At 35.3% G+C, this 19,459-nt stretch overlaps 2 protein-coding genes across 3 annotated transcripts in view; one reads left to right on the forward strand and one right to left on the reverse strand.

The window, feature by feature from the left end:
* The window catches only part of TEX9 (testis expressed 9), an 81,834-nt gene extending 81,192 nt beyond the window's left edge, over positions 1-642 (forward strand). Inside the window, exon 13 of one of the 2 annotated variants that reach the window (XM_011986620.1) lies at positions 317-642. The gene's annotated coding sequence lies outside the window, so the exon portion shown is untranslated. The remainder of the gene's footprint in view (positions 1-316) is intronic. The other variant, XM_011986612.1, reaches the window with a different exon arrangement.
* The window catches only part of MNS1 (meiosis-specific nuclear structural 1), a 33,193-nt gene extending 13,757 nt beyond the window's left edge, over positions 1-19,436 (reverse strand). The window contains exons 1-4 of the mRNA XM_011986599.1: positions 19,273-19,436; positions 18,331-18,552; positions 10,686-10,813; positions 1,484-1,586 (exon numbers count right to left, since the gene is read on the reverse strand). Of these exons, the coding sequence (XP_011841989.1) occupies positions 1,484-1,586; positions 10,686-10,813; positions 18,331-18,552; positions 19,273-19,275 (456 nt within the window). The 5' untranslated portion in view covers positions 19,276-19,436. The remainder of the gene's footprint in view (positions 1-1,483; positions 1,587-10,685; positions 10,814-18,330; positions 18,553-19,272) is intronic.
* Between the last annotated feature and the right edge of the window lie 23 nt (positions 19,437-19,459).

A 19,459-nucleotide genomic window follows, 5' to 3' on the forward strand; every position in this document is an offset into this window, starting at 1 on the left:
AAAATAAGTTTTAAATGAAATATATTGAGGCAATTTTTTAAACTATGCTTTACTTTTATGATCACATCCCAAATGATGGAATGGTCAGCAGCATCAAACATAAAGAGTAAACAGATTAAAATATGAATACTGAATGTCATTCCTGACATGACTGAAGCCTTTAACATATACTCTGATAGTATGACTTGACCAAAAATTTTTCTGATTATCTTCTTTGTACATGCTCTACTAAATTCTTTCTGAAAAAACGAGATGACAATAACATTTATGTGTAGATTACCACACACTTACAGAAAACAATGTTCTCATTTTACAGATAAGAAAACTAAGGCTCAGAGAAAAAGCCAAAACTAGTACTTGCATGACACCTCATCAAGTCCTAGCAGTATTGGACTTTGATTTTGTGGATCAATCTTTATTTGGAAAATAGCAACAATTCTCTTAGGAGTCAGATTAAAACGTCTACAACTACTTGAATAACCTCAACTATCAGGATAATTAAAACTGCAAACCACTGGACAAACAGGATATTGTTTGTGCTACTTTCTTTTTCAAAGGACAGAACTATATGTCTTAGCAAATGAAGTCTCTCCACCTTCTCTTATCACCTGCCACACCTAAAGGTATTGCTGTTAACAGCATGCTGTGTACCCGCTAGACATTTTCTTTACTAACACAATTGTACACACACACCACACACATATATGTGTCATTTATGGCATCTATTCTTAATTGATACCCATATTGCACTGCACTGGTTAAGTATTTTGATATCACCCCATAAGAGTGTCTTTGTGTGTGTACATATGTTTATGTGGACATACACAATAGATATGTATGTGTATATATACATTCATATATAATTGGCCCTTCTGTTTGATAATGAGAGCTCAAGGGATGATGTGGACCCTTTTAATTAACTGTTAATTCAGTAAACCCTATTTTATATTCATACAGCGTAACACTCCTAGTGAGTAAGCCTGAGATTCCTTTGTCCAAGAGTAACTCTTATCTTCAACTTGGTACCCTATCAGGAGTTAGAAAAGGGGATAAAAGCAAAGAGAAACACAAGAAAAAGAGACGGCTTTTATAAAACAGGAAAGTTTCCTACATAAAATTATCAAGTAGTTTACTCTTAAACACATTTAAAAAATTAAAAATTTCATAACATTCTAAAATATACTTATCATGCTAACAATCTGTACCGTACTAGTTTGTCAATGAATAATCAGAGACTGTAAAGAATGCTGGGAGTTACTGAATATAGCTGGTCATTCTAAGCAGCAACCTATGTTTCCGAAAGGCTCTAATACTAAAAATGAAATCACCCAGGATTTTCTACATCTTAAGGATCTGAAAATTTACAAATATTTAAGAAATCTAGCAATGTAAATTCTTTATACAATATGACAATTTTTTAAGAAACAAGTCTAATTTTTATTTTCTAAATGAAGCTAAAAACAATGACCAGAAACCTGATTACCATTTGTTCATATTTAATGGCATCCTTTTCAGCAATCTGAGCTGCCCTTTCTTTATTCATGTAAGCTGCTTTTAATTTCTTCTCCAATTCTCTGAGCTCAATGCTGTTTAAAAAAACAAAAACAAATTTAAATGTTAGGACCGTAAGAGAATGAAAACCTCACAGAAAACTGAGTGACTGTATTTTTAATTTACTCAGAGGGAATACAGCAGGTTATTATTTTACATCCATAGGAGAGATAATTCATTATATTTAATGGAAGTCGTTAGGGCATTAGGGCTTACATTTTCTGGTTGAAAAGGACTGCTGTGTTCTACTACATTTATCTGTTTGCTTATCCTGTGTCAATACCACACTATCTCAACTACCGTAAATTATAATACATCTTCATATCCTGGATAAGTCTCCAATTTTTGTCATCTTCTTAAAGACTGTCTTAGCCATTCTTGATACTTTCATTTCCATATACATTTTAGAATCAGCTTGTCAGACTTCACAATAAACAAAACTGGCTGTGACTGTACTGAATTCATAAATTGATTTGGAAAGTACTAATATCTTTACATTACTGAGTCTTCAATAAACATAGTATATCCTAATTATTTGGTTTTTTAAAAGGCTATCAATGTTTTATATCTGTGTTTTATTTTGGTAGTTTTATACTTTTCATTAGGTATTTTTCGTATTCTTGTACAGATTTTTCAAATCTCATTTTCTAATTGTTGATAATTTACAGAAATACAATGTTTATATACTAACTTTATACCCAACATCACTGAATTTTTTAGTTTTCAGTTTTATTGATGTACAGTATTCAATAAACTGAACATGTTTAAAGGATACAGTTTGTTAAGTTTTGACATATGTATGCACCTGTGAAACCATCACCACAGTCAAGATCATGAACACATCCCAATCATTTCCTTATAAACCTGTAGTACCTCTCTTCTACCCCTTTATGTTTGTACTTATCCTGAGGCAAGCTAATTTGCTGTCACTTTAGGCATTATGAATTTTCTAGAATTCATATAAATGGAATCATACTGCAGGTACCATTTTTTCTCTGGCTTCTTTCACTCAGTATTTTCAAATACATCCATTTATTGCATATAGTAATTGCTTACTCCTTTTTATTGCAGGATATTATTTTAGATTATCAATAATCCACTCACATGCTTATCTATTCACATGCTGACAGACATTTGAGTTCTTTCAAGTATGTGGATATTGCAAATAAAGCTGCTATGGAAATCTGAGTACCAGTTATTTGTGGTCATAGGCTTTCATTTCTCTTGGATAAATACCTAGGGGTGGAATGATCAGGTCATACAGTAGATGCATGTTCAGCTTTTTAAGAAGCTGCCAAACTGTCTACTAAAGTAGTTTTTAAGATTTTATTTCAACTTTTAGATACTGGGGGTACCTGTGCAGATTTGTTACATGGGAATATTGTGTGATACTGAGGTTTGGAGTACAGCTCCTGTCACCCAGGTAGTGAGCACAGAATCAAATGGGTTGTTTTTTAACCCACTCCTCCTCCACCCTCTCGTAGTCCACAGTGTCTGTTGTTCCCATATATGTCTATGTGTAATCAATGTTTAGCTCCCACCTATAAGTGAGAATATGCAGTATTTGGTTTTCTGTTACTTCATTAATTTGCTTAGGATAATGGCCTCCAGCTCCATCCATGTTTCTGCAAGGGACATAATTTCATTCTTTTTATGGTTGTAGAGTATTCCATGGTATATATGTACCACATTTTCTTCATCCAATTTCCCACTGATGGGCAAGTGGATTGATTCCATGTCTTTGCTATTATGAATAGCACAGCAGTAAACATATAAGTGCATATGCTTTTTTGGTAGAATGATTTATTCATTCTTACTTATTTTTAGATTCTTTCTTTTTTTGTGTGTGTGGAGACAGTGTCTTCCTCTGTCACTCAGGCTGGAGTGCAGTGGTGTGATCTCAGCTCACTGGAAGCTCCGCCACCCAGGTTCACGCGATTCTCCTGTCTCAGCTCGGGACTACAGTTGTGTGCCACCACGCCCAGTTAATTTTTTGTGTTTTGAGTACAGATGGAGTTACACCATGTTGGCTAGGCTGGTTTCAAACTCCTGACCTCAGGTGATCCACCCGCCTTGGCCTTGCAAAGTGCTGGGACTACCGGTATGAGCCATCCGGCTATTTATAGATGCTTTAGGATTTTCTACACATATAATCATATCATCTGTGAATAATTAAAGTTTTATTCCTTTAATGCCAATCCTGGCACCTGTCTTTGCTTTTTCTTGCCCTACTGCACTGATTAGTATGTATAATACAAAGATGACTAGAAGTTGTCAGAGCAGGCATCCTTGTCTTCTTTTCAATGTCAGAAGAAAAGTGTTTAACATTTTGCTATTAAGGGTAATATTGCTGTAAATTCCCTTTATCCCTAGTTTGCTACACTCTTTTTTTTTTTTAAATCATAGAATGATGATTAATATCAATGGGCTTTTTCTAATCATATAATTTTTAATAAAATGAATTACATTTACTGATTTTTAAAAATGTTAAACCACCTTTGCATTCCTGGAATAAATTAAATTTGGTCAGGATGATTTATCTTTCTTATATAGCACTGGATTTCATATTGACTAATACTTCAGATTACAGGAGCTAAATTCATGAGAGAGATTAGTCTACAGGTTTCTCATAATATCCTCTTCAGGTACTGATCTGATTAAAACAAATTGGGAAGTGCTTCCTCTTTCTCTGTTCTACAGAACTATGTAACACTGGTGTTACTATGTCCTGCATGTTTGGTAAAATTCACATAGCCCTGTAGGTTTATTTGTGGACAAGGTTAAATTACAGATGCAATATCTTTAAAAGTTATAGGAACATTTAGCTATTTCTTCTTATGCCAATCAGTTTGGTAAAATGTGCTAAAAATTTATCTATTTCATCTACGTTTTCAAATTTATTTTCATAAAATTGTTTGCAATATCCTGCTTTGGTCCATTAAGTGTTTGTATGATCTATAGTGATATCCCATTATCCATTCCAAAAACTGGTTATTTGTGCATTCTCTTTTACTCTATCATTCCTACCAAGGGGTCAATTTTATTCACCTTTTTATGGCACAATTCTTGGCTTTATTTATTCTACTCTATGTTTATATTCTAACTCACTCGTTTCTGCTCTTATCTTTATTATTGCCTTCCTCCTACATTCTTCTTGTAATCATTCCAGAAGAGAATTTGCAGTTTGTTTTCTAATAATTCCAGACGGAGTCTTCCTTTCTAATATAGTTATTTCAGATTAAGACCTACCCTTGAGGAACAGCCTTAACTATATGCCAGAAGTTGGGTTTTTTTTTTTTTTTTTTTCAGTTCTATACCATTTTTTACCGTGTGAAAATATATGTAACAAAAATTTGCCATCCTAGCCATTTTTAAAGGTACAGCTCAGTGGTGTTAATTACATTCACAGTGATCTGCAATCATCAACACTATTTCCAAAACTTTTTCATTCCCCTCAAAGCGAAATGCTGTGCCTCTTAAACAGTAACTCCCCATTCTTCCCTTTCCCTAACCCCTGGTAATTCCTAATATACATTTTGTCTATTTGCCTATTCTAGATATTTCACAGAAGTGGAATTATACAATACTTGTCCTTTTATGTCTGGCTTACTTAGCATAATGTTTTCAAGGTTCACTCATGTTTTATCATGTATCAGTGCTTCATTATTTTTTTATAACTGAAGGATATTGTATAGTGTATATATGCTGCACTTTGTTTATCTACCTATCTGATAGACATTCAGGTTGTTTCAACATTTTGGCTATTGTAAATAATGCTGCACCAAATGCTTGTATACAAGTATCCATTTAAGTCTCACTATTGAATTTTTTGTATATTTATACCTAAGAGTGGAATTGCTGGCTCATATGGTAATCCTGTGTTTAACTTTTTCCCATAGCACCTCCATCATTTTACATTTCTACCAGCAATTTCTGAGGGTTCCAATTTTTCCACTTTCTTGGCAATACCTATTATTTTCCACTACTTTTATTAAAATTGCCTATTAGATGTGAAACAGTTTCTTCTTGTGGTTTTGATTTGCATTTCCCTAATGACAAATAATGTTGAGTATATTTTCATGTACTTATCATTCACTGAACATCTTCTTTAGAGAAACGTCTAAGTTCTTTGTCCATTTTTGAACTGGGTTTTTTAAATTATTGAATTGTATGAGTTCTTTATATATTTCAGATATTAAATCCTTGTCAGAGATGCAATTTGTCCTTCTGGCCTACTTGTGTTAGGTTTTCAGGTAGCCCCAAGGTAGGTTAGAACAGATATGCCCAACAATTTGTGAATAAGATCCGCTGTGCTCCTCCTGAACCAGGGACCAGGGTCCTGCACTGGGAACAAGGGCTACCTGCCTCTGAGCTAGGAGAGAATGAGGAAAGGGCAAGTGAAGATATCACAAAACTTTCCTACCATTTTTAGGCTTTTTCTTGTTTCAGCATTCACTTGATTGCAGTAAACCTTTGAATGCTGTCCAAAGTTCTTATAAAATTGGTTCGGAGAGTTTCTGCTTGTTTTCTGATGTTTCTGGTGGAGGGATGGGCTGGGAGCTGGGAGCTGCCTACTCTGCTATTTTGCTAATGTCAGTCTAATCCTGCCACTTTCACTATGTGGTATTTTCATTATTATTCTGTTAAAAATACTTTCTAATTTCAATTTGGATTATAGACAGTCTCTGACTAATGATAGTTTGACTTTACAATGGTGAGAAAACCATATGCATTCACAGTAGGTTCCTCAGTTTACAATGGGGATGCATCCCAATAAACCTGTCATAAATTGGAAATGTAGTTTATTGGGACATGAACCCATTGTACATCAAGGAGCAGCTGTACTTTTTGACCAAAGGGTAATATAGAAGCACATTTTTAAATACCTAAGGATATAAAGATTGCCTAGTTTTTTTTTTTAATTGCTTACATCTAGTTTAATTCCACTACGGACAGAGAAAATACTGTGTATAAATGGATTCCTCTGAAAATCTGTTGCTATTTTTATTCTGATACATTTCATCAATTTTGGTAAATGGTTCAAATATGTTTACTATAACTACTAATATAATTGGGTTTCCATTTACAAGCTTGTATCTTCTTTCTACTTGTCCTCCCTGTCCTATGTTCTCTCTTCTCTCCCTTTTGCTTCTGTGTTGGGGGTTCCCAAGACCACCATCAGGTTAGATGATTCACTAGGAGGATACAGGATTCAGCATATAGTTATACTCAACGGCTATGATTTACTTTAAAGAAAGGATACACAGCAAAATTGGCAAAGGAAAAAGGCACATGGGGTGAAATCCAGAGAAAACTAAGTGGAAAAGGCCTCTACCTGTGGAAACACACAGGACATGCTTAATTCCCCAGCAATGAGTTGTGATGTGTGAAATGTCTGCCAGACAACATTAGAGCTCATCAGAGACTCAGTGCCCAGGGTTCTAACTGAGGGTGGTAACTTAGGCACCCTCTACTTAAAATGTACCAAATCTCAGACTCCCAGAAAGAAAATGGGTATTCAGTATAATCCATATTGTTTTCACAGTTTAGGCACAGTGAGTCACTCTTAGCAGTTAAGTGGTAAGAAACTTCTCAAAAGCCCAGTTTCCAGACACCAGTCAAGGACCAAACTTCCAAGCAGGACTTTCTAAGATAGCAGCTTCAAGCCTGCTATGTCAACTCTTTTTCACATGACTTTTTTGGAATCATCAATTCCAATTATCACGTTTTATTCTCTATTAGTCAGTTATATTTTCTTTTCCAAATTTTTATTACAGATATTACAGCATGTTTGTTTCCAGGAGAGTAAATTTATCGATTATTATTTGACAATGCAAGATTCTTGACTTTAACTTCATTTACTTCCTATCTCATTTTTGTCATATTTTTAACTCTTTACATGTTTTAATTCCCAAAAGACACAATGTTTTATACATTCAAATTTCACCTAAATTTACTACACATGTACCTCTTGCAGTTCCAAAACTAAGCTTGGGATCATTTTTCTTCTTCTATCAATACCTAACGAAGAACTGCTAGTATTCCCTTTAATGCAGGACTATTGGTGATCAATCTTCTGTTATTTCTGAGAATAACATTATCAGAAAATGTTATTTTGTGCTCTTTTAATTCATCTCATCTATTTTATGAATTAACAGCTTGATTATCAGTCCAGAACATAATTGTACTAGTATTAGCAAGGTAATGGTAATAGTATTAAGAAGGAAAAATTGTGTCTGTCTTTTCTTTGAAATGGTTTTTGCTGAACTTAAATATAAATGAGATATGAGGTACTTGCTTTTGCTTTCATAACAGTATGTGTTAACTGTGTAATAAAGACATTTAATTAATTGGGCAATTAATTATAACTACTAATTGTTTAGTGCCATAATTTAAAATAGGATTCCTAAAAATAAACAGTAAGTTTCCCAACTCCAGTTAAAAACAGCAGCAAAGTTAAATTATCTTTTAAGTACTTTCTTGGAGTACAAAACCATGTGTTCCAAAATCAATTAACAGGAGTCTTATCATTTCTGAGCTCAAAGAAATATTTTCAAAATAAACTTCAAAGATTTTTTTAAATGTGCCATGCATTTAAAAAATTTATTTCTTTTACATTAAAAAAGCTTAATCTTAATATAGGTGATTTTAAATAAATTAGGATACATTTTAAGCATCAGAGCATTTCCCTGAATTTAGACCTGCCAATTTGCACATGAATATACCAATTTGAAATATGGTCCATTTCTGCATGACAGTCAAAATTTTAGTATGGCTTTTGCACAAAATAAAGAAACTCTTAGCAATTCTGACACTGCTGAGAGGAAGCATACTCTATGTGAAAGAGTACTCAACTGAATGAGTTGGTTTGAAAACATTTTTCACAAGGTATACAATTCTGGGTGATTTGTAAATTTTTTTGTATATACTCAAGCACTTTTTTCCTTTTAGTTTTTGTGGGTACACAGTATATATTTGTGTATATTTATGGGGTACATGAGATGTTTTGATGTAGGCATGCAATGCATAATAATCACATCATGGAAAATGAGGTATCAATCCCCTCAAGCATTTATCCTTTGTGTTACAAATAATCCAATTATCCTCTTTCAGTTATTTTTAAATGTCCAGTGAAATTATTATTGACTCTAGTCACCCTGTTGTGCTATCAAATACTAGGTCTTACTCGTTCATTCTATTTTTTTCATACCCAGGTAAATCTGCTCTCTTTTAATTTCAACTGTTTCTATTCAGGATTAAGTCATACTTCTTACTGTTGTCTCTTTGGAGGTAATAATCTTTTTTGTTCTGGCTGCTTTTTTTATGATTTTCTATTACTGTTGGATTTTAAAAGTTTTATTAGGATAATTGAAAGTATAGTTTTCATTACTTACAATTTTCTGAAAATTCCTGGCCAGCATCTCTTCAAATAATGCTTCTGTATTATCCTCTTTCACCTCTCTACCAGGACTAAAATTATATTAATACGTCTGCTAGAATTTTGTACCATAGCCCATACCTCTTTTAAATTCTCATCTGTATTTTTCTGTCCTTTTGTCTCTCCATGCTTTATTCTGAATATTTTCCAGAACCTTTTCACAGATTATCCCTTAATCTATGTCTATCTAATAAAATCCAATTCTGTATTATTGAAGTAAAACACACACTAAAGTGCACAAATCTTAAGTGTACAGCTTGTAGAACGCTGTTGAACATACTGCCATATGCTTATTGGCCAAGCTCTGCTTCACTTAACTCTCAGCCATTTTTTGGAATCAGCAGAAACCTCTAGAGGAAATGCCACCACAAATGCCAAGCTCACATTCTTGTTTCCTTCCTTTCACAGATCTTAATTTTATGCTTTTCCTAGATGTTTTCTCAGGAGGAACACTTATCTGAATAACCTAATCTGCAATTGCTACAAGTGAAAAGCTCTTCTATTTAATTCTTGTTTTCAGTGAATTAGAGATAAGAAATATTTCATCTTCAGGTGATTAAAAAAAACCATGAGTAACAGCTAATGATGACTGGAGAATTAGGGTCCAAAAAGATAGTTTGAGACTAGAACAATATGCAGATTTTAGCAGTAATTCTAAATTTCTTTTCTAAGGATCAGTAATCTCTTAGAGAATCTGATTAGAGTTGTGGAGCCCGAAAAATGCACATGGATACATTTGCCAAACATATTAATATAATTTAACAAGGTTCAAAAATCCCTGAAGCTCATCCATGGTTCCTGTAATATTCTGTAGACATCCTGCTCAATTAAGATAAAATGTAATAACTATCAAAGTAAATTTCCAATATATTCAATTACATAAGTATATGATTAGCATTTACCTGGCCCTGAGTTTTGATTAACACTGTGACAAGGCTGTTCCTAAAAAGTAATTCGACCTTAGGCAGGATCAAGAAACATTCTAGAATAATGTCCTGTCATCTGGAGTAGCTGGCAGTCTTTCCTCGAGTATTATACAGAAGGGTGGGGACCACTAAGGAACACTAATAATTTAAACTGTAATCAGAGAAGAAACCAGGATGATGAATAAACTTAAAGCCAGGTTATATAAGAAACAACTGAAGGAGCAAGGGTTAACTTACAGAAGAAAACATTTAGTGTGTTCAAATGTATGAAAGGACATCCTAAAGAAGATAGATGCATGAATTTCAGAGAAATTAATTTTAAAACAATAGGGGGGTAAAGATTATTTAACATTAAACTTTTAAAAAGTTCCTACTGCAGTTACTAGAGGTACTGAAACACAGGCTCAAGAGTCATTCCAAAAATACTGTAGGAAATGTATGTAGAGGTATAAAATTAAACTAGTTATTACCTAAGGTTTCTCTTAAGATTAGGAATTCGTTTTTTATAAGAGGTCATTTTAAAATTTATGCGTAAAGGAAAGAGCAGGGGGACTGATATTTATTTTTCACTGTAAATATTCGCACTTCCATGAATACAACTTATTTTCTCAAATAAATATTTATAGAACTTAAAGCAATAAGTATTTCCAGGCAAAATATTAACTAAGTGAAAAGATATAAACAAAGAAACTTCACTTTCAGGTGCTAAGAATTACGTAAGAGTTTAAAGATAAAGACTAAATAAATGAAGTTTAGAGAAACCAAGATACCTGTTTTCTCTTACTTGTTGCCTCATCTTTTCGTCCTTTAGACTTTCATGTTTTAGTTTTGCCAATTCCATAGCCAGTTTTTCTTCTTGTTTGAGCTGGAGTTCTTTCAATCTCTTGTTTTCTTCTGCCTGAATGAAAAATGTAACTTTGTTGTTTGTGCTCTAGAATCAGATTTTTTTCATCAAGGTTGAATTTGTTTTATAACAGAAAACTAAATTCCTTAAGGCCAACAATTGATGTTTTATTTTAAAATACAAAATGTCGTTTTAATAAAGACTTTTTCAAAACATTTTATCATGGAAAATTTCAAGTATTGCCAATGGCAAGAAGAATATTAAAGTACACTCTCAGGTACCCACCACCCATGTTTTCAAAAACTGTCAACATTCTGCTAATCTTTTTTCTCTACCTTCCATTTCCCTCTTTTTTCCCTTATTCTTTTTCTGCTAGGGTGTTTTAAAACAATCCTAGACATCATGTCATTTACCATGTAAATAATTCAGTACAAATATCTACCTGATCAGAATTTTTTAAAACAATCATGTCATCAACATGTCTAATTAACAATAATTCCTTAATGTCTAATACTATGTCCATATTCAAGCTTCCCCAGTTGTTTCAAGATACTTTTCTAGTTGGTTTGCTCAAATCAAAATCCAAACAAGATCCACATATTGCATCTGATTATTATTTTTCTTAAGTCTCTTATATATTCTGTAACAATCACCTCTCTACATACATTTTTCCCCCAAGCCACTGATTTATTATAGAAATTAGGACATACATCCCGTAGAATGTTCCACATTTTGCATTTGACTGATTGCTTCCCCAGGATATATCACTGAATTTATTTCTCTTTTATATTTCCTGTAAAATGGCAGAAAGATCTTGAGGCTTGATTAAATTCAGTATCTAATGAAAACACATGAAAAGATGTTCAACATCATTAGCCATCAAGAAATGCAAATTAAAATTACAATGAGATATTGGTACATACCTATTGGAATGGCCAAAACAAAAAACAGTGCCAACCCCAGATGCTGGCATGAAACTATTACTCATATATTGCTGCGTGGGAATGTAAAATGGTACAGGCATTCTGAAAATCAGCTTGATAGTTTGATATAAAACTAACATGCAGCTGAGTGCTGTGGCTTACACCTGTAATCCCAGTACTTTGGGAGGCTAAGGCAGGAGGATCCTTAAGGCCAGGAGTTTGAGACCACCCTGGCAACATAGAGAGATGCCGTCTTTACAGAAAATTAGCCAGGTGTGGTGGCACAAACCTGTAGTTCTAGCTACATCAGGAGGTTGAGGTGGGAGGACCACCTCAGACCAGGAGTTCAAGGCTGCAGTAAGCCACGATCACGCCACTGCACTCCAGCTGGGCAACAGAGCAAACCCTGTCTCTTTAAAAAAAAAAAAGCCTCCATGCAATTATCATACAACTCAACAATTGCACCTCTTAACCATTTACCCCGGGGAAATGAGAACTTTTTATTTAAAAACCTGTATACAAATGTTTACAGCAGATTTATTCATAATAGCCAATACTGAAAATACTCAAGACATCCTTCATCCTGTGAATGGTCAAATAAACTGCGGTACATCCATACAATGGGATAGTACTCAGCAATAAAAAGAAATGAAGCAATAAAAAAGAATGCAAGCAAAACTTGGATGAATCTCCAGGAATTACGCTAAGTGAAAAAAGCTAATTCCAAAAGATTACATACAGTTTGATGCTATTTATGTAATATTCTTAGTACATGTTATTTTTTAATAATTGAAATATAATTCATATAGCATAAAATTCACCTTTTACAATTCACAATTCAATGATTTTGTATATTCACAATATTGTGTGTGTGTAACCACTATTTCGTTCCAGATCCTTAAAAAAAAATAGACTTTGAAGTTTTGGGTTCACAACAAAATTGAGCAGAAAGTACACAGAGTTCCCATATACTCCCTGTCCCCACACATGCTCAGCCTCCCCTACTATCAACCTCCTCCATTAGACTGGTACATTTGTTACACTCAATAAACCTGTATTTACGTTACTTAAACCTATGCATCATTATCACCCAAAGTCCATAGTTTACATTAAGGTTCATTCTTGGTGGTACATGTTCTATGGGTTTTGGCAATGCATAATCATATGTATCTACCATAATAGTATTGTACACAATCATTTCACTACCCTAAAAATCCTCTGTGGTCTGTCTATTCAAACCTTCCTCACCTAAAATCCTAAAAAAACAACTTACATTTTTACTGTTTCCGTAGTTTTGCCTTTCCCAGAATGTCACATAGTTGGAATTATACAGAATGGAGCCTTTTTGGACTGGCTTCTTTCACTTAGTAATGTGCATTTAAAATTCCTCCACATCTTTTCATGGCTTCATAGCTCATTTCATTTTGGCACTGAATAATATTCCATTATCTGGATGTATCACAGTTTATCCATTATCTATTGAAGGACATCTTGGTTGCTTCTAAATTTTGACATTTATGAATAATTCTGCTATATATTATAAACATCTGTGCTAATGGCAGCTATAAAGCTGCCATGTTATAAATATATTTTTATAAATGCCATAGATCTATATAGAAGATTGTGTGTACACACTATATATAGCACATCCGTGTCTACATTTGTGTGTGGCATAAAATGTCAACACTCCTGAATGTTTACATCACCCCAAAAGAAACCTGTAACCTACTAGTAGTCATTCACTATTCCTCTCACCTTTTCCCCCAATCACTGCCACCCACTAATCTATTTTTTGTCTCTATGGATTTGCATATTCTGGATATTTCATATAAATGAATTCACACAATATGTGGCCTTTTGTATCTGGTTTATTTCAATTAGCATAATATTTTTAACATGTTGTAGCATGTATCAGTAATTCTTTCCTTTTTATGGCTGTGTAATATTCCGTTGTACAGATGTAACACATTTTGTTTATCCATTTATCAGCTGATTGGCATCTGGGTTGTTTCTACTTTTTGGGTGTTATGAATAATGCTGCTATATACACTCATGTATGAGTTTTATGTAGATATATGCCTTCAATTATCTCTCGGGAATATATTTAGAACCCAGGTACACCACACCTAGATTTCTGACTTGCAGAAACTGAGATAACAAATGGGTGTTGTTTTAAGCTGCTAAGTTTGTGGTAATTTGTTACTTAGCAATTGAAAATTACTACAGCAACTAACGTGTACTCTTCAAAATTGTCAAGGTCATGAAAGACAGGAAAAAGTGAAGAATTCTTACAAACTAGAGGAGACAAAGAATGGAGGAGAAACAATGACTGGCCGGGCACAGTGGCTTATGCCTGTAATCCCAGCACTTTGAGAGGCGGAGGAGGACAGATCATCTCAGGTTGGGAGTTGGAGACCAGCCTGACCAACATGGAGAAACCCCGTCTCTACTAAAAATACAGAATTAGCCGGGCGTGGTGGCGCATGCCTGTAATCCCAGCTACTTGGAAGGCTGAGGCAGGAGAATCACTTGAACCCAGGAAGCAGAGGTTGCAGTGAGCCAAGATTGCACCATTGCACTCCAGCCCGGGCAACAAGAGCGAAACTCTGCCTCAAAAAAAAAAAATATATATATATATGTGTGTGTGTATGTGTGTATGTGTGTGTGTGTGTGTGTGTGTGTGTGTACATATATATGACTATAGTTTATTCAAGTGCAAAGCTTGAGGATAGCCACTCAGGAAACACAAACTGCAAAATAATGGGTCATTGTTCCAACGTGGGGAAGTTAAGGTTTCACTTATATAGGTAGAGATAGAGAAGCTTAACAGGGTTGCAACATTTTCCATATAAGGTCAGTGTATATACTATAGCAATTTAATTAGTTGCATTCCAAGGAACATTCCATGAGAAAGGGTAATGATCTTGAGGGGTCTTATCTCTGGTGTCTTTCCTAATCATTTACAGAACAAGAATAAGGAGGATTTAATCTGTAATTGGAAAAGCAGAAGTTGTAGCAGCATGCTATGTGACTCAGGACATAGTCATATTCCTCTCAAGGCTAAAAACTAAGGAGACATGACAACTAAATGCAATCTGTGGTCCTCAACTAGCAAAAAAAGACATTAGTGGACAAACTGATGAAATCTGAATAAATCTCATAGTTAACAGTATTCTATCAAAGGTAAATTCTCTATTTTGATAACTTTTTTATGATTTTCATCTATGTAAGATGTTAAGAAGTAGTCAGGTGAAGGGTATATGCAAATTCTCTACACTATTTTTGCAACTCTCCTATAAATCTAAACTTATCTCAAAATAAAAAGTTAAAAATATGCATATTTCCAAGATTGTTCACTGAAAAGACCTGGAAGCAATTATAACCCAAGAATTATGAGTAAACCTAGCACCCAAGTTTTCTTGAAATATTATTTCCACTAAATGATAACAGGGCTTCCTAGCACAATGGCTGATTCCAGGTGTAGGACAAGAAATATAAGAGATAAGCTTTGTATTTGTCAGGGTTCTCTAGAGTGAGTGATTATGAAGGCAGGCAAGTTCTAAGATCTGCAAGGTGAGCTGGCAAGCTGAAGAACTAATGGTTTTGTTCTCATTTGAGTCCTAAAGCCTGAGAACCAGCAGGCTCAAGACCCAGAAAGAGCCAATGTTTTAGTTTCAATTCAATGACAAGAAAAAAAAAGCAAATGTCCCAGCTGAAAGGCAATCAGGCATGAAGAATTCTGTCTTATTCAAAGGAAGGTCAATCTTTTTGTTCTATTCAGGCCTTCAACTGATCGGATGAGGCCCACCTATATTAGGGAGGGCAATGTGCTTTATACTCAGTTTACAGATTTAAATGCTAATCTCATCCAAAACAACCTACAGAAACACCCAGAATGATGTTTTATCAAATACCTAGAAACCCGAAGGCCCAGTCAAGTTGACACATAAAATTATCACAAGCCTAGCACATTTTGTTTTGACAGAAAGCAAGGAAGGTATCAAAGATTAAGGAAATATTGTCAAAAGGGCACAGAGGGCTGGGCACAGTGCCTGACACATATAATCAAAGCACTTTGGGAGGCTGAGGCAGGCGGATCACTTGGAGTCAGGAGTTCAAGACCAGCCTGGCCAATATGGTGAAATCCCATCTCTACTAAAAATACAAAAATTAGCCTAGCATGGTAGTGCAGGCCTGTAATCCCAGCTACTTGGGAGGCTGAGGGAGGAGAATCTCTTGAACCCAGAAGGCAGAGGTTGCAGTGAGCCAAGATGGTGCGGCTGCACTCCAGCCTGGAAGACAGATGAAGACTCTGTCTCAAAAAAAAAAAAAAAAAAAACACAGAGGCAATATAAAAGGGCATCCAATGGCCAAGGATGAAATAATTTGAGCATCAAAAATAATAAATGCAATTAAGTACATAAATATCTATTAGTCCATAAAGGTATTTTTAAAAAGAGACAAAATCAAAAACTAAAAACAAAATTTTATAAAACAACCACAAGATAGGTAGACACCAATGGAAGAAAATAGGACACCAACTCTTTACTCTGAAAATTAACTGTTTCCTTTTTCAGTAAGAATAAATAACCCTAGTCAATAATACAAGTTCTTTTTCTTTTTCTTTTTTTTTTTTTTTTTTTGTGGGGCAGGGGCAGGGGAACAGGGTCTGTGTCATCCAGGCTGGAGTGCAGTGGCAAGATCATAGCTCACTGCAGCCTTGAACTCCTGGGCTCAAGCGATCCTTCCATCTTGGCCTCCCAAAGTGCTAGAATTATAGGAGTGAGCAGTTGCACTGGCCCGAGGTAACGTTCTTTACAAAGGAATTTCAGCTAATTAAATGTGAAAGGAGTAAAAGAATCAGAAAATCAGTTTTTGTAACCACTAATGAAAGAAAAAATTCTTTTGTGAAACCACAGATGAAAGTTTATGGGAACCTTTACAGTGGAAAAACCAGACTGTCTCCCTAAACCCACTGATCAATACTGGTATCACTAAAAGTGGAACAACCAGACCTCATGTGCTCCCTGTTGTGACACAATGACAAGGACAGCCTCACCTATGGAGTATTCTCACCAAAAAAGGTGGACCGCAATCTAACTGCGTCTTTATGGCTAGGTTCTATTTAGAGGAAATATAACAGATAGGGAAATAAATTAAAGGACCATGAGGAAGCAAACATATATATTCAGAATGTGGGCTACTGGATAAAACAACTGGCTTAGTTTAACAAGCTAAAAACATGAAGTCAAAAAAAAAAAAGGTGAAGGAGGGGCTGTTTTCAATTATGAGGGACTTAAACAGACATAACCACCAAATACAGAGTATGAACCTTGCTTGGATCTTGGTTAAAACAAACCAACTGTAAAAGCAGATTTTTGACACAATCACAGAAATGTGTTTATGGAATGGGCGAGATAATAGTATGATACTCCATATAAGAAAACATCCATATTTTGTTAGATGTATTCTTAAGTATGTAGGAAAGAGTTGGTGTTGATACCTGGGATTTTCTTTCAAATTAAAGAAAAAATAATAAAAAGAATAGGAAAAATATCCAACCCCTAAGATCTGCTTTCGCAGAGTTAAAAAAAAAATCGTATCTAAGCTTTTGAATTTGGAACACAGAAGGGTGGATACCATTTTTTAAATTTGCTTTTGTTATTCTCCACAAAATCCTCCAAAATGTTTAACATACAGCAGGTACTCAAAAACTACTGACATAGCAGAATACCTTTCATGTATTTATAAGAATTCACTTCTGTCATGTCTCGATTCTTATTAGTTTCCCTTTTCTACCACCTTAATCCCTTAAAATGTTGAGATATACCAAAGTGTTCATTTTCTACCACTTAATAATGTATACGTTAATTTCAGTAAATTTTTTAAAGACACCCTTAAACTTCTGTTTTTAGAAATTTATGAAAGGCAACACAATTGTACTCACAGGAACAAAACTTGTAGTAATGACTGAGTTCATATTTATGTTAAAAAAATCTGAGTGCTTATTCTATATCAGGCATTATTCCAAGGGCCTTGCATGTATTAACTCATTATTAAAACAATCCTAAGTAGGAGGTACTATTATTATTCCCCATTTTATAGAAAAAGCATAAAAAAGCAGGCTGGGCGTGGTGGCTCACCCCTATAATCCCAGCACTTTGGGAGGCCGAGGCAGGCGGATCACGAGGTCAGGAGTTTCAGACCAGCCTGGTCAATTATGGTGAAACGCCGTCTCTACTAAAAATTAAAAAATTAGCCAGGCCAGGTGGCAGGCGCTTGTAGTCCCAGCTACTCGGGAGGCTGAGGCAGAAGAATCGCTTAAACCCCGGAGGCGGAGGTTGCAGTGAGCCAAGATCGTGCCACTGCACTGCAACCTGGGTGACAGAGCGATACTTCGTCTCAAAAAAAAAGAAAAAGCAACTTACTCAAGGGTCCGTGGCTAAGGTATAGCAGTAGTAGGATTCAAAGACAGGCCGGCTCCAGAAACCCAGCTCTTTCCGATTACACTGAGCTGAGGCACAATCCGGCATCCCTTACCTGCTGCTGCTATTTATCTACTCATTTCCAGCATTAGCAGCTCGCTTTCATCATTTCCAAGGTGCAAAATGGAGAAAACAAAATGTAACAATGAATAGAAAAACTTACCTTTTGAATGGCCTCTTCCATATCCAACTCAAATTGTTCATTTTGTAATAATCTGAGAAACTGCTTGCGCTCAACACGGTTATCATTTTCATTCTGCACCATTCGATTCCTGATTTGACTGTTGATGTTTTTTAGCGCTTGGACATGTAATTTCTTGCAGTAGTTTTCATCTACTAATTTCTGATGCCTTTCACTACAGCTCATATTTCTCCTTTTGGAAGCCTACGATGGAAGAAAAAAAGATGCATATTTTGATATTCCAAAATCTAAAAAAATATATTGATATAAACCTTAGTAACAAAGGACACAAAGAGCCTGGCTTCCTTCCTAAATTCAAAGGAGTATACCGAATAAAAAGTCAACGTGGTAGATAAATATGTTCACATATCGATCAAATAGGTATTGCTATTATTTCCTATTTTATGGATGAGACATGAAAAGTAACTTTACCCAAGTTTCTGCAGCTAAAAAATAGCTGTGCTAGGATTAATCGCCCCCTACAGACCCATATCTTTACTACCACCCGGGAATTTCTCCTCCCCTCATTCCACCCACCACCACCACCACGGCTACCATCACAGGGCCATAAACTGCTGTTCAGAAGCTGCTCAGGTTTTCCTAATATAAGTGTAACAGGTCAACTCGCTGCTGCTATTTATCCATTCGCTTTCTCCTACACCTTTATTTCTACTTATTTCTTCAGAGGTTCTATTGGGCAGATTTAAAGATGTATTTAATACACTATCCGAAAAGAGCCAAAAAGGCTGGAAACCACCGCGAGCGTCCCTTCTAACAGCACCTGAGGCCTCCGAAAGCAAATACAAGTTCCCCAATTAATGCCCAGATTAAGCACTTAAAATCCTTTTTTAGAAGCAAATGAGCGCCAAACTAGACTTAAATCAAGAAATAAACAAGTAGTTTCGAGTCCCCCAACTGGCTCACCATCTTGGCTGACGAAAAATACCTCCTCTCGTGGGACCGCGGCCACCACCTCCCGCCGCAAACGCAGCAGCCAGCAGCCCCAAGGAGCGCACCTGGCTGCGCGCGCTCGGGTGTTTACGCGGCGTCCTGGCAACGGTGGAGCTGCGCGCCCTCCGCTCGACCAAGACTGTAAAACAAACCAACTGTA

The sequence above is a fragment of the Mandrillus leucophaeus genome, unplaced genomic scaffold (genome assembly GCF_000951045.1).
Source record: "Mandrillus leucophaeus isolate KB7577 unplaced genomic scaffold, Mleu.le_1.0 Scaffold108, whole genome shotgun sequence".
Classification (NCBI taxonomy): Eukaryota; Metazoa; Chordata; class Mammalia; order Primates; family Cercopithecidae; genus Mandrillus; species Mandrillus leucophaeus.